General features: G+C 37.8%; 1 protein-coding gene across 1 annotated transcript in view; it reads right to left on the reverse strand.

The window, feature by feature from the left end:
- Positions 1-1,897: 1,897 nt before the first annotated feature.
- Positions 1,898-17,646, reverse strand: part of TSPAN10 (tetraspanin 10) — a 16,767-nt gene continuing 1,018 nt past the window's right edge. Inside the window, exons 2-3 of the mRNA XM_044675164.1 lie at positions 4,876-5,510; positions 1,898-2,204 (exon numbers count right to left, since the gene is read on the reverse strand). Of these exons, the coding sequence (XP_044531099.1) occupies positions 1,898-2,204; positions 4,876-5,510 (942 nt within the window). The remainder of the gene's footprint in view (positions 2,205-4,875; positions 5,511-17,646) is intronic.

Genomic DNA, 17,646 nt, shown 5'->3' on the forward strand with positions numbered 1-17,646 from the left:
GAGGATTCAAGTGAATGCACTCTGCATTGGTGAGCAGGACTGGAAGATGAGACTCTTTCCTTGGATCTTGTGGTGGTGAGTGGAGTAATTTCTTCCTTGGTTCTTCAGTGAGAAGACCCTCTTTGTTCCTTGGCACTTTGGTGGAACACTCCCTTCAGTATGAGTTCTGGGGAAATTCTTGGCAGTCTTAAGCCTCCTGTGAACTGAAGGTTCTCTCACCATCTCCTGGTTCTTCCTAATTAGGACTTTGGATTCTGGTGAGATTCACTTTCAGATTCACATTTGTGGTCTGGAGACATTAGGATTAAACTCAGGGTATTGGTAGCTAAGCAGTACTTTCTGTCTCTTTATCTACATTTTCCCACTTTCACTCTTTCCACCTCTTTGTGGTGGAAAGCTGCTAAAAGTCATTTTGACTTAAGCTGTAATATTTTTAAATAGGCAGCCACAATATTACTTTAGAATTCTCATATTTAGCATAAAACCCAATTTTAAATTCTTACAGACCAATTTGCATAATAAAATAATATAAAGAGAAAAAATCATTTAAAGATTTAAAAGCTATGATCAATGCAATGACCAATCAATCATGACTTCAGAAAACTAAGGATGAAGGATGCTTTCCACCTCTTAGTAGATATGGGACAAGGATGCAAAATGAGATATATATGTTCAGACACAGCCAATATGTGAATTTCATTTGTTGTCTATATAGTCACATAAGTGGCATATTGGAAAGAGACCTAGATTAGGAGTCAGGAAAACCTTTTTCAAACATTATTTAGTTATGTGATCCTGGGCAAGTTGCTGGACCTCTCTCAGCCTCAGTTTCCTGATTTGTAAAATGAGGATAGTAATAGTGCCTACTTCATAAGGATCAAATGAGATAATATTAACAAAGTGCTTTAAAATCCTTAAAGTGAGCAACCCTGAAAAAGGGCAAGCCCTCATACCAGAGGTGCTATTTTTCTTTGAATACCCTATATACCCCAAGAAGTTGTACTATGTGCAGTGGCAACACCCCAGTAAAACTGTCCCAGCAGATGGCTAAATCAGATTGAGGATAACTGACAGGCTTCAAACCCACTGATGAGTTAGGGAGATGTCTATTCCAAATATATGAAGACTTTCCCAGGCAGAATATCAGAGGAGAACGATTTGTTCCAATGGCCATGAAGGTAACTGAAACAGGCACTATGGAGCACTTAGAGCTTGGTTAGACATCAAAGACATCAAGGTCATCCACTGCCTCCTGGCCCAGTTGTCCTGACTTTTTTGTCTTGTCACTGGATTTCTGTGACTCTGGAAGAGAGAGTGAGACTGATGATTGTGTGCAATTCTGCCTCACTTAAATCCAATTCATACCCAAATCAAGACATCATTCCTTCAAAAATGGACATAAATACTAGCTATTACTACCATCATTTCTTTGCTGAAAGTGAGATCTTGGGGCAGGGGTATAACAATGGTGCAGAAAACAAAAAGAAAAGAAAACATATAGAAGAGAACATAAGGAAATTCCAGAGGGAACACAAACAAGCAGGAAAGTTTTCTTACTGTTGTGTTAAATTTATTATACATTAAAAAAACAAACTACATAATAGAAGCTCACAATTTTGTATATGATCCCCTTTTTCTTAGTATATTGAAATATTCATATTTGTTATAACAATGAAAAAAGAATTGACTAGCGACTTCCATTTTAAAGTCCTGGTCTGGGGGAGGAAAGTAAGAGGAATTATAATTGTCCTGTAGTAGTAGGCATCAGTTGCCCCATTGATCCCTAATTTTGACTGCAAATGCCCTCTGGAGGCAACCTGCTACTTTGGGACTCACTCCAAAGCAGACCAGGGCTAACAGTGATGACCCTGAGGACTAGTCAGCCCTCCCACTATTCTCAGTCATTTGTTTTCCTGGCTTTAATGTCCCTCACTAGCTTGGTGACTAACAAGAATTCCAATCCTTCTATTACTGTGGTAACTAAAGTGTAGTCCCTGATGGCCCAACTGTTCTGGTCCAGCCACTGCCTGAGTCTGGGGCTGCATCCCCCAAAGTGAACCATGTTTTGAGCTGTAGCCTCGTCCAAGCGAAGGGCACCAAAGCCACACTGAGAGTTGATGATGGTTCCATTTTCCCAGGGGTTGATGCAGCAAGAGGCAGGAAGACCACAGGCCTGGACACCTGGGGAACTGCAGTTAAAGTATCTGAAAAGGAGGGGAAGAAAGGACAATTATGGATGTAGAGGATAACAAGGGAATTTTTAACATGGGCTTTGTTAGAAAGGGCCCAAGGGGTCATCTAGTCCAATACAAAAGATGAGGAAATCTGCCAGTCAGAGAAGTGACTTATCAAGGTCATATACCTCATAAATAGCAGAGCCAGGGTTAGAATTGGCTCAAAATTCAATGTTTTTCCCATTCTAACACAGAACTTCTCTATATACATTTAACTTAAACACTTCCCTCTCCCCAATTTAAAAAACTTCCATAGCCAGTGCTTGCTGTTCAGACTTTTTTTCACTCATTTCTGACTCTTTGTCTTTTCCTTTGGGTTTTTTTGGCAAAGGTAATAGAGTAGCTAGCCATTTCCTACTCCAGCTCATTTTGCAGATGGGGAAACTGAGGCAAGCAGGGTTTAAACAACTCGCCCAGCATCACACAATAGTGAGACAAAAATAGGCTTTAAATTCTTTACTTGTGGGCCATTGCCCCATGATAAGGTTTGTGGGAATCATTTTGGGGATATCCATGTGTACAATCATAAATAATCAAACACATTTTTCATTCACTAAATAATGTGACTCAAATATATGCCATATGTATAGGGAAGGCAGTGATTGTGTACCTTCAGTAAAGCAGGACAAAAGTCATCACTATGCCCAGACTTTTCAGACTTCTTTTTTTTAAAAAAAACCCTTACCTTTCATCTTAGAATCAATACCATATTCTAAGGCAAAAGAGTGCTAAGGACAAGGCAGTGGGGAATCAATGACTTGTCCAGGGTCACACAAAGTATCTGAGGCCAGATTTGAACCCAGGTCTCTGGGTCTGGCTCTCAATCCATTGAGCCACCTGGTTGCCCCCTGCTTTTCAGTCTTGATAAGCAAAATCTCTGGTTATTTGCAAGGAACCAGAGTAGTGACATGATGCAAATTAAAAGAATGTGCTTGTCCCAACTCAAAAAAGAAGATTGTGTTTAGAAAATGTAATTACTGACTAGGGGGCAGCTAGGTGATTCAGGTCCTCCCAACTCTAGACTTGGTGCTCTATCCACTGGGTTCCATAGCTTCTCCTTTGTAAATAACTTTGACATTTTGTATAATTTTCTAGAAGTGGAATTTTGAACTATGGGCTAATATTAAAATTAGTTTGCCTCCCCTGAGCCTATGTTCAGTGGTTAAAGTGTTGTTAGGCTGCATCTCAAGTTAGAGGTGGAGATGGTATCAGACTGATCTGAAAAATTTCCCCAGATAATTATCTTCAAAATCTATACTCTGTATATGGAGAGCAGAGAAAGCACTGGGCTTAGAGGTCCTTAATAGTCCTGGAATTAATCCTACTTGTACAACCTTGCCTCAGAGGGCTGTTGTGAAGGAAGCATTTTATAAATTTTGGAGTATTGAATAAATATTGAATAATTGAATAAAAATTGAATAAAGCTAGGTTGTTATTGTAAAAGGCTTTTGGAGCATACCCAGGCATACTCCTTCATGTCAGGGGAACTGGGCATGCTCCAAAGGCCCTTTACGTCATTATCATTATTTTCTGTTAACTACAGGTTTGGTCTTCCTTATTAAACATCTGTCTCCTTGAAGGCAGGTCCTGTGTCTCATCTTTATAAGCACAGGGGAAATAACTAATTTTGGAGCAGATAGGAACGCAGGACAAAAGTCTAGTCTTGAAAAGCAAAGCTCCAGGGTAATTAATGTTAGGCCAGTGTGAGCAACCAGAGTCAGAATTGAATTGAACAAGGAATTTTCTCCTTTACCCTCACTCAAAGAGCAGGTAGAAGCTGAGGTGGAGCGAAGCAGAACAATTCAAACGCTGGGCATCTAAGCATCTAAAGAGCTTTGGCCTGGTGTGACTGTGGCTCTGATTCACAGAAGGAATAGAGGAGCGATGAGGCACACTGGTGATGTTTTTCTTTTGCATTTCTACTCCCATAGCATTCTTTCCCATAACTCCTTCAGAAGTGCCCTGACTTGCTGCATTGCTACTAGTAGCAAAGTCCATTACATTGGATTGTTCCACAATGTTTTACTTTCTGTGTACAATGTTCTTCTGATTCTGCTCATTTCACTCTGCATCAGTTCATTGAGGTTCTTCCAGCTTATGAGAGAATATTTGAAAGGAGCAGCTGAGTGGTGCAGTGGATAGAATGCCAGGCCTGGACTCAAGAAGACTTTCTGATTTCAAATCTGGCCTCAGAGACACTTACTAGTTGTGTGACTCTGGGCAAGTCACTTAATTCTGTTGGATTCAGTTTCTTCATCTGTCAAATAAACTGAAGGAGGAAATTGGCAAACCATCTAGGATCTTTGCCAAGAAAATCCCAAATGAGTGTCAGGAAGAACCAAACCTGACCAAAAATGACTGAAAATTAAAAAAAATCAGAGAATATTCTCCTGTGCCTATAGGGGGAGGAGAGAATTTTCTTTGCTATACTACTTAATCAAATACCATTTGCTTCAAATGAATTTATTTTTTGGTTTGGTTTAGTAAAAGAGAAGCATCCATGAAGGATTGTGAGAAATTTTGAATAGACACTGACTCCAAGAGGACTTTGAACCTGGGATGTAGATTGGAGGCTGCACTAAATTACCATCGTTCCCTGATACACCTCATATAAGAATTCAGTGAAGACTTATTTACTTACAAATTTGATTTCCAGTCCTGATAGGACACTACCCCACAGCACTTCAGGTTCAACTGGATTTCATCCAAGAGAAAATGCAAGTCTGAGTCATCTTGGTATCGAGTAATGGCCATGAGCATGGCGCTGCCCAGTATGTCCTGGAGCTGATCCCATAAAGCATATACTAGGATTCCCACCAATGTCTCTAGGATCAAGAAAGTGAAGATCCCCCCAGCAAAGAACCAAAGAAGGCAGATGTTCTCACAGAGGGCCCCCACACAGCCTGTCAGGGATATAGTGCTGACTGCCAGCCCCACCACCACAAACAGCAGCATGGGGTCGGTCCCCAAGTGTGGCAGCTGCTTACTCCCCAGTGACTCCTTATCTGCCAGCCCCCACAGTCCAACTACTAAAGTCAGTAAACCAAGAAGAGAGAAAAGGAAGTTGAGGAGGAAGATCAAATATTTGATACAGCTGCTCCAAAAATTAAGCGAAAGAGGGAGACCTCCTTGGAGAGCCAGGGTGGATTTCCACTTGGCACCTGGAGGGAGGCAGCCCCAGCCAGAGGGACCTCCATGATGCTTCTTTGGAAATGATGCCAGGATTCTTACAGAATGGTTGCAAGACAAGGATAGTGGCTCATCCCAACCATCTTCCTAGAGAGAGGAAATAGAATAAAACCTTGTTAACTTTTTAATTTAATGTAATCAAAACGATCAATTTCATTTTTTGTAATGTCCTCTAGGTCTTATTTGGTCCAAAATTCTTCCCTTATCCATAAGTCTGGCAAGTAAACTTTTTCATGTTCTCCTAATTTGATTATGGGTCATCCTTTATTTCTACATCAAGTATCCATTTTGACTAGATTCTGGTAGGACTTTGCCTCTTGATTCTCTAAGACTCACTACAACCTGATCCTGATTGAGAGCTAGCAGGCCTTGGGGTTCACCACCCCAGCCCACTACCATCTAAACCTGGACCAGGACTGGGATCTGACAATAATGTGAAAAGATAAAGAGAAACTCAGCTCTCAGCAAAGATAATAGAAGTCTATAGGTGAAAATGTAGTAAAGAAGAGGAAGTATATTCTTCTGATCCAGAACTGCAAAATAAAAAAGATAGCTGGGGAGCCAACTCTAAGAGAGACATGAGAGAAACCAGTTCAAATACAGACCCAAAGACTTTGAGCTAGGAGAGAGGGACCATACCAGGTTAATCATGACTAAAGGGGGGAAACCATCGAATAAATAAACAAACACAATGAAGAAATTTTATGGGTTAAGTGAAACCCAAAAGGTAAGCCCAAAGAAAATAACTCTATAACAAATACTAGTAAGCCTACTGAGGAAAAAAACATATCATTTTCACAAGAACTACAAGAAGAATGACTGGAAGAAATAAAACAAGAAATTTTAAAATGAACTCATAATTTAAAAGAGCTATAGAGGAAAAAATTGGAAGAATAAATCATTTTTAACAGAAGGTAGAAAATTTTTCCCAAATAATGGTCTCCAGGAAAAATGGATGGAATAATCAGAATTCAAAAATTCTATGAGATGAGAAATATTCAAACAAAGATTGAAAAAAATTGAAGAATATATAAAGAATCTTTATTTAAAAAAACAATTGCACTGGAAACCAGCATATCTGGGGGGAAAATTAAGAATTATCAAACTCTCTGAAAACGATGACCAAGCAAAACACCTGGATACCATATTTCAAGAAATCGTAAAAGAAAATTATCCTGATCTATTAGAACCAGAGGACAAAGTAAAAACAGAAAGACTATTACTAGGGGACAGCTGGATAGCTCAATGGATTGAGAGACAGGCAGTCCTAATTCATTGATGGGCAGTCCTAAATTCAAATCTGACCTCAGACACTTCTAGCTGTGTGACACTGGACAAGTCATTTTACCCTCATTGCCTAGCCCTTAGTACTCTTCTGCCTTGGAATCAATACATAGTATTGATTATAAGGTGGAAGGTAAGGGTTTAAAAAAAAAAAAAGGACTAGGGGGCAGCTGGGTAGCTCAGTGGATTGAGAGCCAGGCCTAGAGACGGGAGGTCCTAGGTTCAAGTCTGGCCTCGGACACTTCCCAGCTGTGTGACCCTGGGCAAGTCACTTGACCCCCATTGCCTACCCTTACCACTCTTCTGCCTTGGAGCCAATACACAATATTGACTCCAAGATGGAAAGTAAAGGGTTTAAAAAAAAAAGACTATTACTAACCTTATGAAAGTAACCCCAGAGTCAAGACATCCAGAAATATAATAGTCAAATAAACAGTTCCCAAGTTAAAAAAATTGACTGTATTAAATTGCTTACCATCTGGGGAGGTAGAAAGGGATAGAAGGATGAGGAGAATTTGGAACTCAAAATTTTGGAAAGTAGATGTTGAAGGTTATTTTTTCATGTAATTGGGAAAAATAAAATATATTTTAAAAAATTAAAGTCATTGAGCATACAATAATTTGGTTTGAAAGTTCTTGTCAAATTCTTCACATAAGCCTCTCTCTCTTCCTCTTCTGTAGAACATGGGGTAGATAAATGGCAAATATTGTGATGGTGGTCTTTTTCCTTGTGATATATACTGCATGTAAGCACTGTGGTTGATCTCTGCCCTCAAGGAGGTTATATTCTCATAGAAAAGACAACACACATTGATGAATGGTGGCTAGGGAAGGAAGCACTTTCATTAGGAAAGTTGCTCAAATACCAAGTGTGGTCACAGTAAAGAAGTCTGGTGGGAGACAGAAGACTGTTGAGACATTTGACAAGGTTGTGAGAGGGTGGCTGGATAGAAAGGAATGAAAGCAAAGCATAGCTGGGGTTTTCTCAGTGCCAAAGTAGTGGACTGAGAGAAGTAGCCACCAGTGAAGAGATTAGAAGTTCTGGAGGCAGAAGTTTTGGAGAAGGGATATTGAACTCTCCAGGGCATAGTCTCCAGAGGTGGTAGCAAGGCAGTTGACTAGGTTGTGGAGGAGATATTGGAAAAGAGGAAATGAAGTGAAACATAGCTGGGGCTTTTCTTGCTTTAGCTAATGATGAACACTCAAGTTAGAAGAGCAGGGTTCTCATAAAATGCTGGGGTTTTGTTGCCTTTGGATGCATGTTGGAACCAATTCAACCAATTTCTTTGTTTTGCCAAAAAGACATTCTAAACTATCATGCCATTTAGTTTTGGTTTCTTTTTGTCTTCTGGTTTCCTTTATTGTGAGAATAAGCCTACTTATTGATGTATTTCACATCTAGTAGTTAATTTCTTACAAGTGGAAGTTCTCTCATTTAGAGGACAAATAGTTATGTTAATATTTATGGATGCCCTAAAAGCTTTGTTTATTAAAATCTTCTGTTCCATTTTCTGTCATTCCATGATCATTGCTATGGAAAAGAAGGGGGGCTACACAGTACTTATTTCAAATTATATTATAAAGAAGTCATCACAATTAGTATGTGAAAAAAAAAAAGAAAAGTGGAATTGAAAAGCAAGAATAGAAATGGATATATATTATAGTTTAGTCTCAATAAACCCAGTAACACAAACTGCTAAGGAAAGAAGTAAAACTTTTTATAATTTAATTTTTTTCTATTAACAAGCATTTATTTTCTTTTTCTCTCTAAACAAACAATAAAAAAACCCAACCTCAAAACAAATTTGCTTATTTGAACAAAGCAAATTCTTTCATTGGTCTTACAGGAATCCAAGCTAACAAAACTTAAAAAAAAAACAAACAAAGATAACATTATGATGGGGAATGTACTTATATAAGTTCCTTACACTATATGTCACTGTAAATTCCAAATAACTGAATGATCTAAATATAAAAAGCAAAAAAAAAAGTTTTAAAAAATAAACAAATACAAAAAGGCACATCATAAAATGACTAGAGGAAAAATCAAAGAATAGAACTTTAACATTTAATAATTTTTTTCTTAACCAGATATAGCATTGAAAAGCTAACAAAAGGCAAAGTAGACAATTTTGATTTTGTAAAAATAAAATATTTTTACACAAAACCCAAGGTAGCTAGAATTTTAAGTAGATATTGACTGGGAAAAATCTTTGCATTAAATATCGCTGATGTCTGACATTCCAGGTTTAGAAAGGAAACAACAAAAAGTCAGAGCTATTCTTCAATAGTTAAGTTGTCAAAGGAGATGAACAGTTTTCAAAAGAAGAAATAGAAATAATCACATCACCTGAAAATTGTTCAAAATCACCAACAATCAGGGGCAGCTAGGTAGCTTAGGGGATCGAGAGGCCAGGCTTAGAGATGGGAGGGCCTGGGTTCAAATTTGACCTTGGATATTTCCTGGCCATGTGACAGGGCAAGTCATTTAATCCCCAATACCTAGACCTTACTGCTCTTCTGCTTTGGAGCTAATACACAATATTGATTTTAAGATGGAAGGTAAGAGTTTTAAAAAATTAGCAATAATCATAGAAACATGAATTAAAATAACCTTGATATAGAAATTCATTCCTATCAAATTAGCAAATAATAGTCAATATTTCTTAATATTTACAAAGCACTTTACATATTATCTCATTTTATTCTTGCCACTATGGTATAAACTATTATTATTCTCATTTTATTGATAAAGGAACTGAAGCCAAGGGGTTAAATGACTTACCAGGATTTGAACTCAGGTTTCCAACTTCAAGTCCAGCACTCTACCCACTATACCCTTCTTTTGACAAAGTAAGCCCCTCTAAATGCACAAATGCTCTCATTTCATCCTATCTTCTTCAGAAGATTTCTGCCTCTATCAAATACCCTACTTTCTCATTAATTTCAATCACTCCCTGTCCACTACTGTCTGAGCATACCCATGTTTCCCTAATCTTCAAAAAACCCCATCACTTGATCTATCCATCCCCACTTTTATATCTTTTATATCTTTGAAAGTCTTTTTGTGGCTCATCTTGAAAAATCCATCTACAACAGGTGCTTCCACTTCTTTTCCTCTTATTCTCTACTTAATTCGCTGTAGTTTGACTTCTGACCTCATCATTCAACCAAAACCCTTCTCTCCAAAGTTAGCAATAATCTCTTTTTAATTTTTTGTTTGCTTTTTACTTTATCCCCAGTAATATTTTATTGTATTTTCCCAATTACATGTAGAAACAAATTTTAATATTTTTTTCCGACCATTTTGTGATCCAAATTCTCTCCTTCTCTTTTTCCCTCTGTGAGATGGCAAGTAATCTGATATAGCTTATACAAGGGCTATTATGCAATACATATTTCCTTATTCATCATATTATGAAAGAAGATACATATTCCACATACAAGAAAAAAATTCATGAAGGAAATAAAATGAAAAATGGTATACTTTGATCTGCATTTAGACTCTCAATTCCTTCTACAGCAGAGGAGAGCATTTTTCATCATGAGTTCCTTAGAGTTGTCTTGGATCCTTGCATTGAGTCATTCACAGTTGAGCAATGATCTCTTAATTGCTAAATCTAATGCCCCTTTCCCTACCCTCATTCTTCTCAAACTCTGTAGTTTTTGACATTTTTGATCACTCTTTTTTTTTTAACCCTTACTTTCTGTCTTAAAATTGATACTAAGTATGGGTTAAGGCAAGAGTGGTAAATACTAGGTAAATGGGGTTAAGTGACTTGCCTTGGTCACTCAGCTAGGAAGTGTCTGGGGCCAAATTTGAAGCCAGAACCTCCCGTATCCAGGCCTGGCTCTCTATTCACTGGCGCACCTACATGTCTCTGTTGATCACTCTTGATACTCTTCTTCCCAGGTTTCCATGACTCTGCTCTCTCCTGGCTTTCCTCCTACCTATCTAACCATTCTTTCTCTGCCTCGTTTGTTTTCTTTCTTACCTTCCATCTTAGAATCAATACTGTGTATTGGTTCTAAGGCAGAAGAGCAATAAGGGCTAGGCAATGGGGATTAAATGACTTGCCCAGGGTCACACAGCTAGGAAGTATCTGATTTTAACTCAGGACCTCCCATCTCCGAGCCTGTCTCTGTCCACTGAGCCATGTAGCTGACCCATCTTCTTTATTTTCCAAGTCACATTCACTAACTGTGAGTGATCCCCAAGATTGAATGTTCTTTTATTCTCCCTTTGTACCATTTCACTTGATGTTCTCATCAGCAAATATGGCTTCAAATATCATCTCTTTGCAGATGACTCTTAGATGTACTTATCCAGTCTTAACCTCTCTACTGATCTCCAGTTTTACATCTCCCACTGCTTATTAGGCATCTCAGACTGGATGTCCCATAGACATCTTAAACTCCACATATCCAAATCTGAACTTGTGATTCTTCTTCCCAGTCCTTTCTTTCTTTCCCAACTTCCCTATTATTGTTAATGGTACCGCCATCTTCCCAGCCACCCAGACTCACATCCTAGATGTCTTCCTTTACTCTTCACTATCTCTTATTGCTCCAATTCATCTTCCACTCATCAAATTGATCTTCTCAAAATGCAGGTCTGATCATATTTTCCTCCCATTCAATAAAATCTAGTGGATCCCTGTTCCTTTAAAATAGAAAAGTCCTATTTGGCTTTTAAAGCCCTTCATAACCTGGCACCTAGTTTTCTTATATATCATTCCAACTCTCATAATTTGGTGGCATTGTACCTCTTACTGTTTATTGAACATAGACACTCCATCTCCCAATTTCAGACATTTTCACTCTTGGAATGTCACCCCACTTGTCTCTGCCTCCTGGCTTCCCCAACTACCTTCAAGCCTCAACTGAAATTTCATTTTCTTCAATAAGCCTTTGTCAGTTCTTTCTAATCTTGGTGCCTCTCTTATGAGACAGCCCCCAATTTATATTGTATATACCTAATTTGCATTTGCCTATTCTCTCTCCCTCCACTCCACACTCCTCTATTAGACCATGAGCTCTTTGAGAACAAGGATTGTGGGGTCTGTTTTTTAAAAAATTTTTTTGTCCTTTCTTTTTATTCCACTGTTTAGCACAGGGTCTCATACATAGTTAAGTGCTTAATAAATGTGAATTGACTTGACTAGTGCCACCTAGCAAAAATATTTTTTTTGGAGGAACTTGGGAAGATAGCTATATTGAACCTCTGAAGGAGAATCAGTGAATTATTCCAACTGTTCTAGAAAGCAATTTGAAGTTATGCAATAAAAGTTATTATATTATTCATAATCCTTGACCCAGAGAGACCACCACTGGGACTTTATTTCCAAGAAGGTTATTGACATCATGAATGTATTTGTGGTGGCCTTGTTTGTGATAGCAAAATAACAATAAATCAAGCTTAGGAATTCAGGAATGACCAAGAAAATTTCGGACTATGAATGTAAAGGAAATATTATTATACACTGAGTAATAAAAATATGGATAATTCATATATGTTTGGGAAGATTTGTATAAAGAAAAGTAAAATTTTAAAAAGGACCAAATAAATAGTGCCTAACTGACAACTAAGTAAACATTAAACAGTTACACAATTCTGGTCAAATACTTTTTCATCTTTGTCTTTGAATCCCCAGCCCCTTGCTTAGTGTACTCCACATAGAAAATCTTAATAAATGTTGGTTGATTCAAATTAAATTGGCATTAACTGATGAAAGTTCAAGCATGCACCTTTCCTTTCTTTTAGCAAAAATATAATGTAGGGGTAGCTAGGTGGCACAACAGAAAGAGAACCAGGCCTACAGATGAGAGAGGTCCTGGGTTCAAACACTTCCTAGCTGTGTGACCCCAAGCAAATCACTTAATTCCAATTGTCTAGCTTTTACCATTCTTTTGCCTTAATAGTAGTAATCAATTCTAAGTAGTATCAATTCTAAGACAGTAGGACTTAAATATTTTTTTAAGTATAATGTAATTTTTTAAAAGTTCTTGATCAATGACATATGTAGAACCCAGTGGAATTACTTGTTGACTATGGTGGGGAGGGGAGTAGAGGAGGGAAAGAACATGAATCATGTAACCGTGGGAAAATATTCTAAATCAATTCATTAAATAAAAATTTCCAAAGTGAAAAAATAAAATAAATGTAGTAAGAACATAATGTAATTTCTACTACCAGTTTCAACCACCTTTTGGTGATTATGCTCTTTGGCTTAGCTTTTTTATACTAATACACTAACAATCTAGATGAGAGTTTATTAAATTGCTATAATAATTGCCCAGGAAGAAAGAGAAAACAATGCCCAGGAAGATACTCTTATGAGACTCAGGCTGCTACAGTCACAAGGGGAAGTAAGCAAACTGAAGTGAGCAGTCATTTTTGTTGCCCTCTCCCTTGAAGATAATATACCAGGTTTGAAAGGAAAGCTATGCTCCCAAAGTGGGAGTGAGAGACAAGAGAATCTCTGCCCAGGCTAGAGGAGGGAGAGTGACTTGATAAGAGAAATGAAAATCAAAACAACTCTGAGGTACCACATCACACCTAGCAGATTGGTTAATATGACAGCAAAGGAAAGTAATAAATGTTGGAGGGGATGTGGCAAAATTGGAACACTAACGCATTGCTGGTGGAGTTGTGAATTGATCCAACCATTCTGGAAGGCAATTTGGAATTATGGCCAAAGGGTTTTAAAAGAATGCATGCCTTTTGATCCAATAAAACCACTATTAGATCTGTATCCCAAAGAGATTTTAAAAAATGGGGATGAACCTGTTTGTAAAAAAACTATTTGTAGCTGAGCTTTTTGTGCTGGCAAAAAATTGGAAACTGAGGGGATGTCCCTCGATTGGGGAATGACTGAACAAATTTTAATATATGATGGTGATGGAATACTATTGTGCTGTAAGGGACGATGAACTGGAGGATTTCTTTAAGAACTAGAAAGACCTAAGGGAGGGAAGAGTGAGCCTAGGGGGGATTGCCTTACTGGTCACTGCCACCTGGTGATCATAAATATTTTCACTTAAAAAAAACCCCTACCATTTTCACATTTCTAAATCCTTTCCAAAGATCAGAGGGTTCTGGTGAGCCTAGTGGATACTGGAAGAGATAAAGAAGACATATCGTTCAAGGGAATGATGGGCAGACAAAACAAGGACTTCCAAAAGACCCTTACAGTATAGCCCAAGGCAGATCCCATTGGCAGATTCTTAATTAGAGGGTGGAAAAAAAAAACAAACCAACTTGAGCTCTTGTATTTCTCCTAGCAGCATGCAGAGCCTTGGGCTTGCCTTGCCTGGCATGGCACCTAGCATATTGGTGCTCAGTGACTACCAAGTTAATGGTGATGAGAATTAGGCTGCCATGACTCAATTCATTTCACACCAGACAAGATTTACATTCATCAGGGGCTTCTGTCTTCTCTCCAGTGGAATTAAGAAGAAATAGGGCATGCTTGCTGCTGCTGCTGCTGCTGCTTCTGCCTGAGCTGGAATCAGACTGTAATTTGTTTTGTCTGTGAAAGCCTGCAGCACTTCAGTCAAATAAGTACTAGGGGTTTCCATACTCAGAAGCTGCTTCATATGGGAGTACAGTATTCTAGATAATAATAATAATAGCGAACAATTATAGAGTATTTTAAGGGTTGCAACATACTTTCCATGCATTATCTCATTAGATCCATATAACAAGCCTTTGTGGCAGGTTCTGTTATTTATTATTATTATTCAATCAGTTCATTTTTTTTTAATCATGTCTAACTCTTTGTGACCTCATTTGAGGTTTTCCTGGTAAAGATACTGGAGTGGTTTGCCATTTCCTTCTCCAGCTCATTTTATTTTTATTTATTTATTTATTTAAAACCCTTACCTTCTGTCTTAGAAAACAATACTGTATATTGGTTACAAGGCAGAAAAGTGTTAAGGGCTAGACAATGGGGGTGTATGTGTATAAGTGACTTGTCCAGGGTCACACAGCTAGGAAGTGTCAGGCCAGATTTGAACCTAGGACCCCTCCCCACCCATCTCTAGGCCTGGTTCTCAGTCCACTGAGCCACCTAGCTCCCCCCTCCAGCTCATTTTAAAGATGAGGAAACTAAAGTAAACAGGGGTAAGTGACTTGTCCAGGATCATACAACTAAATAGAAAGGGCCCGAGGTCAGATTTGAACTCAGGAAGATGAATCTTTCAGAGTCCAGCATGGCACCCTATTCACTGCACCATTTAGCAGACTTATTATTATTATTATTATCCTCATTTTACAAATGAGGAAACTAAGGTTGAAAGAGGTTGTGACATGTTTAGGGACCCCCAGAATATATGAGGCAGAATTTGAACTCAGATTTTCCTGCCTCCAAGTCCAACCATTTGTCTAATAGATGCCTCCTATGAGAGGTATTACCTACCTAATTACAAGGTAATATGTCCTCAATAAAGCTTCTCAGACCAATGATATAAACATACAGAATTTTCAAAATTGAAGCTGACCATCTTTAGATATAAATTCCTAGATCTATTTATCTAGCTTTAGTCGTCTATCTCTTCTTAGTTCTGCATTAACAAATGTCTATTAGATAAAAATATGTTTTGCATGACTTCACATGTATAATAGATATCAAATTCCTTGCCTTCATAAGGAGGGAGAAGGGTCAGGAGGGAGAGAGAGAGAATCTGGAACTCAAAATTTTAAAAAATGATTGTTAAAAAATTTGTTTTCTAACAATGGCTTGATCACATGGGTTGATGGGAATATTATTGGGGATGTAGACTCTAAGCAATCACCCTAATGCAAATATCAATAATATGGAAATGGGTCTTGATCAATGGCATATAAAACCCAGTGGAATTGCGCATTGGCTATGGGAGGGGAATCTTGTAACCATGGGAAAATATTCTTAATTAATTAAATAAAATTTAAAAAACTTTTTTTTCTGTATTTAATGAAATAAAATTTAAAAGCTGGAGGCTGAAGGTATTTGGTTCAAATCTGGCCTCAGATATTTCTTAGCGATGTGACCCCCACTGCTTAGCCCTGACTACTCTTCTGCCTTGGAACAAATGCTTCGTATTAATTCTAGGACAGAAGGTAAGGGTTAAAAAAAAGTAACAAAAAAAAAAGTCTGTTAGATATTTAATGCTAGATATACATTCCAATCTCAATGTCAATATTTCAAACAAATGATCTTTCTCCTCAAACACATCCATCTTACAAACTTTCCTATGTCCGTCTCTAATTTTTTTTTACTTTGTATCCCTGCTTTAGGCCTGGCACATAGTAGGTACTTAGTAAGTGCTGATTGACTTACTAACTCTCTCTCTCACCCCACATGGTTGATCTGTTGCTAAGTGTTGTTGGTTCAGCATCCACAGCATCTCCTCTCATGTTTCACTCCAGTCCAGACCCTCATTATTTCCCTCATATATTTATTTTAACAGCCTTCCCATTGGGCCTCCCTGCCATAAGCTGCCAGGGATTTTCCTAAAGCACAAGTACAACCATGTTCTTCCCCTATTAATAAACTCTATTGCCTCTCTGTTACTTATATGGTTCAATACAAATTCCTTCTATGTTAGAACTGACGCTAAGTATTAGTTCCAAGACAGAAGAGGAAGAAGGGCTGGGCAACTGGGGTTAAGTGACTTACCCAGGGTCACACAGTTAGGAAATGTGTGAAGCTAGATTTAAACCCAGGTCCTTCTAATTCCAGGCCTGCTCTATCTACTGTGCTTCCCCGTTGCCCCTGAATTTGTATATTTATTATGAATCTACTTATATATGTACATATTATCTCTTATAGAAAAACTTAAGCTCCTTAAAGTTGATTCTATTTTTCATTTTTGTTTTTTTAATCTTTGCATCCCTAGTACCTAGTGTGGGGGCCTGGCATATGGTGGTGGTGTGTCATTTTTAGTTGTGTCCGATTCTTCATGACCCCATTTGAGGTTTTCTTGGCAAAGATACTAGAGTAGTTTGCCATTTCCTTCTCCAGTTTATAATACAGATGAGGAAACTGAAGCAGGGTGAAATGATTTGCTCAGGGTCACATAGCTAGTAAATGTCTGGGACTGGAGTTGAATTCAGGTATTCCTGACTCTCCAGGCCTGCCACCATCTAGCTGCCCCATGTCAGCCCATGGTAGGATCTTAATAATTACTTATTTATTTGTCTGATTGACTGATGTCAAATGAGATAATGAACAAAAGTTCTCAATCAATTTCGGTTATGATTATTTCAACCTCCCTCAATCTCTGAAAATGCAGAGATTAAAGTTCCTTGAAATGCTCTTCTGTAGTCTATTGTCAGACACTAATAAAAAGGATAAACATTTACATAGAACCTACCATGTGCTAGACACTGTGTTAAACACTGTTTTTAAAATCTTATTTTTTTCTTATTATATATAACAATTTTTAACATTTATTTCCCAGAATTATGAGTTCCAAATTCTTTCCTTCTCTCTCTCCCCTCCCCACTCCCTGAGGTGGTAAGCACTTCCATCTAAGTTATACATGTGTGATCATGCAAAAAAATTTCTACATTAGTCATGTTGTGGAAGAAAACTCATATAAAACCAACAAACAAACAAAAAGACACAAAGAAAATAAAATGAAAAAATAGTATAATTCAATCTGCATGCTGACTCCATCAGTTCTTTCTCTAGAGGTATATTAGGTATAAAGCATCCTTTATAAATATTATTATCTCATTTCATTAATAAGAAAAAGCTCATGGGTTCTTCTGATTCTAGTTTTCCTTTGTGTTACCAAGACTTTCTTTACCTTCCTTCCTTCCTTCCTTCCTTTCTTTTTCTTTCTTTCTTTCTTCCTTTCTTTTTCTTTCTTTCTTTCTTTCTTCCTTTCTCTTTCTTTCTTTCTTTCTTTCTTTCTTTCTTTCTTTCTTTCTTTCTTTCTTTCTTTCTTTCTT

This window comes from Gracilinanus agilis, chromosome 4 (assembly GCF_016433145.1).
Source record: "Gracilinanus agilis isolate LMUSP501 chromosome 4, AgileGrace, whole genome shotgun sequence".
Taxonomy (NCBI): Eukaryota; Metazoa; Chordata; class Mammalia; order Didelphimorphia; family Didelphidae; genus Gracilinanus; species Gracilinanus agilis.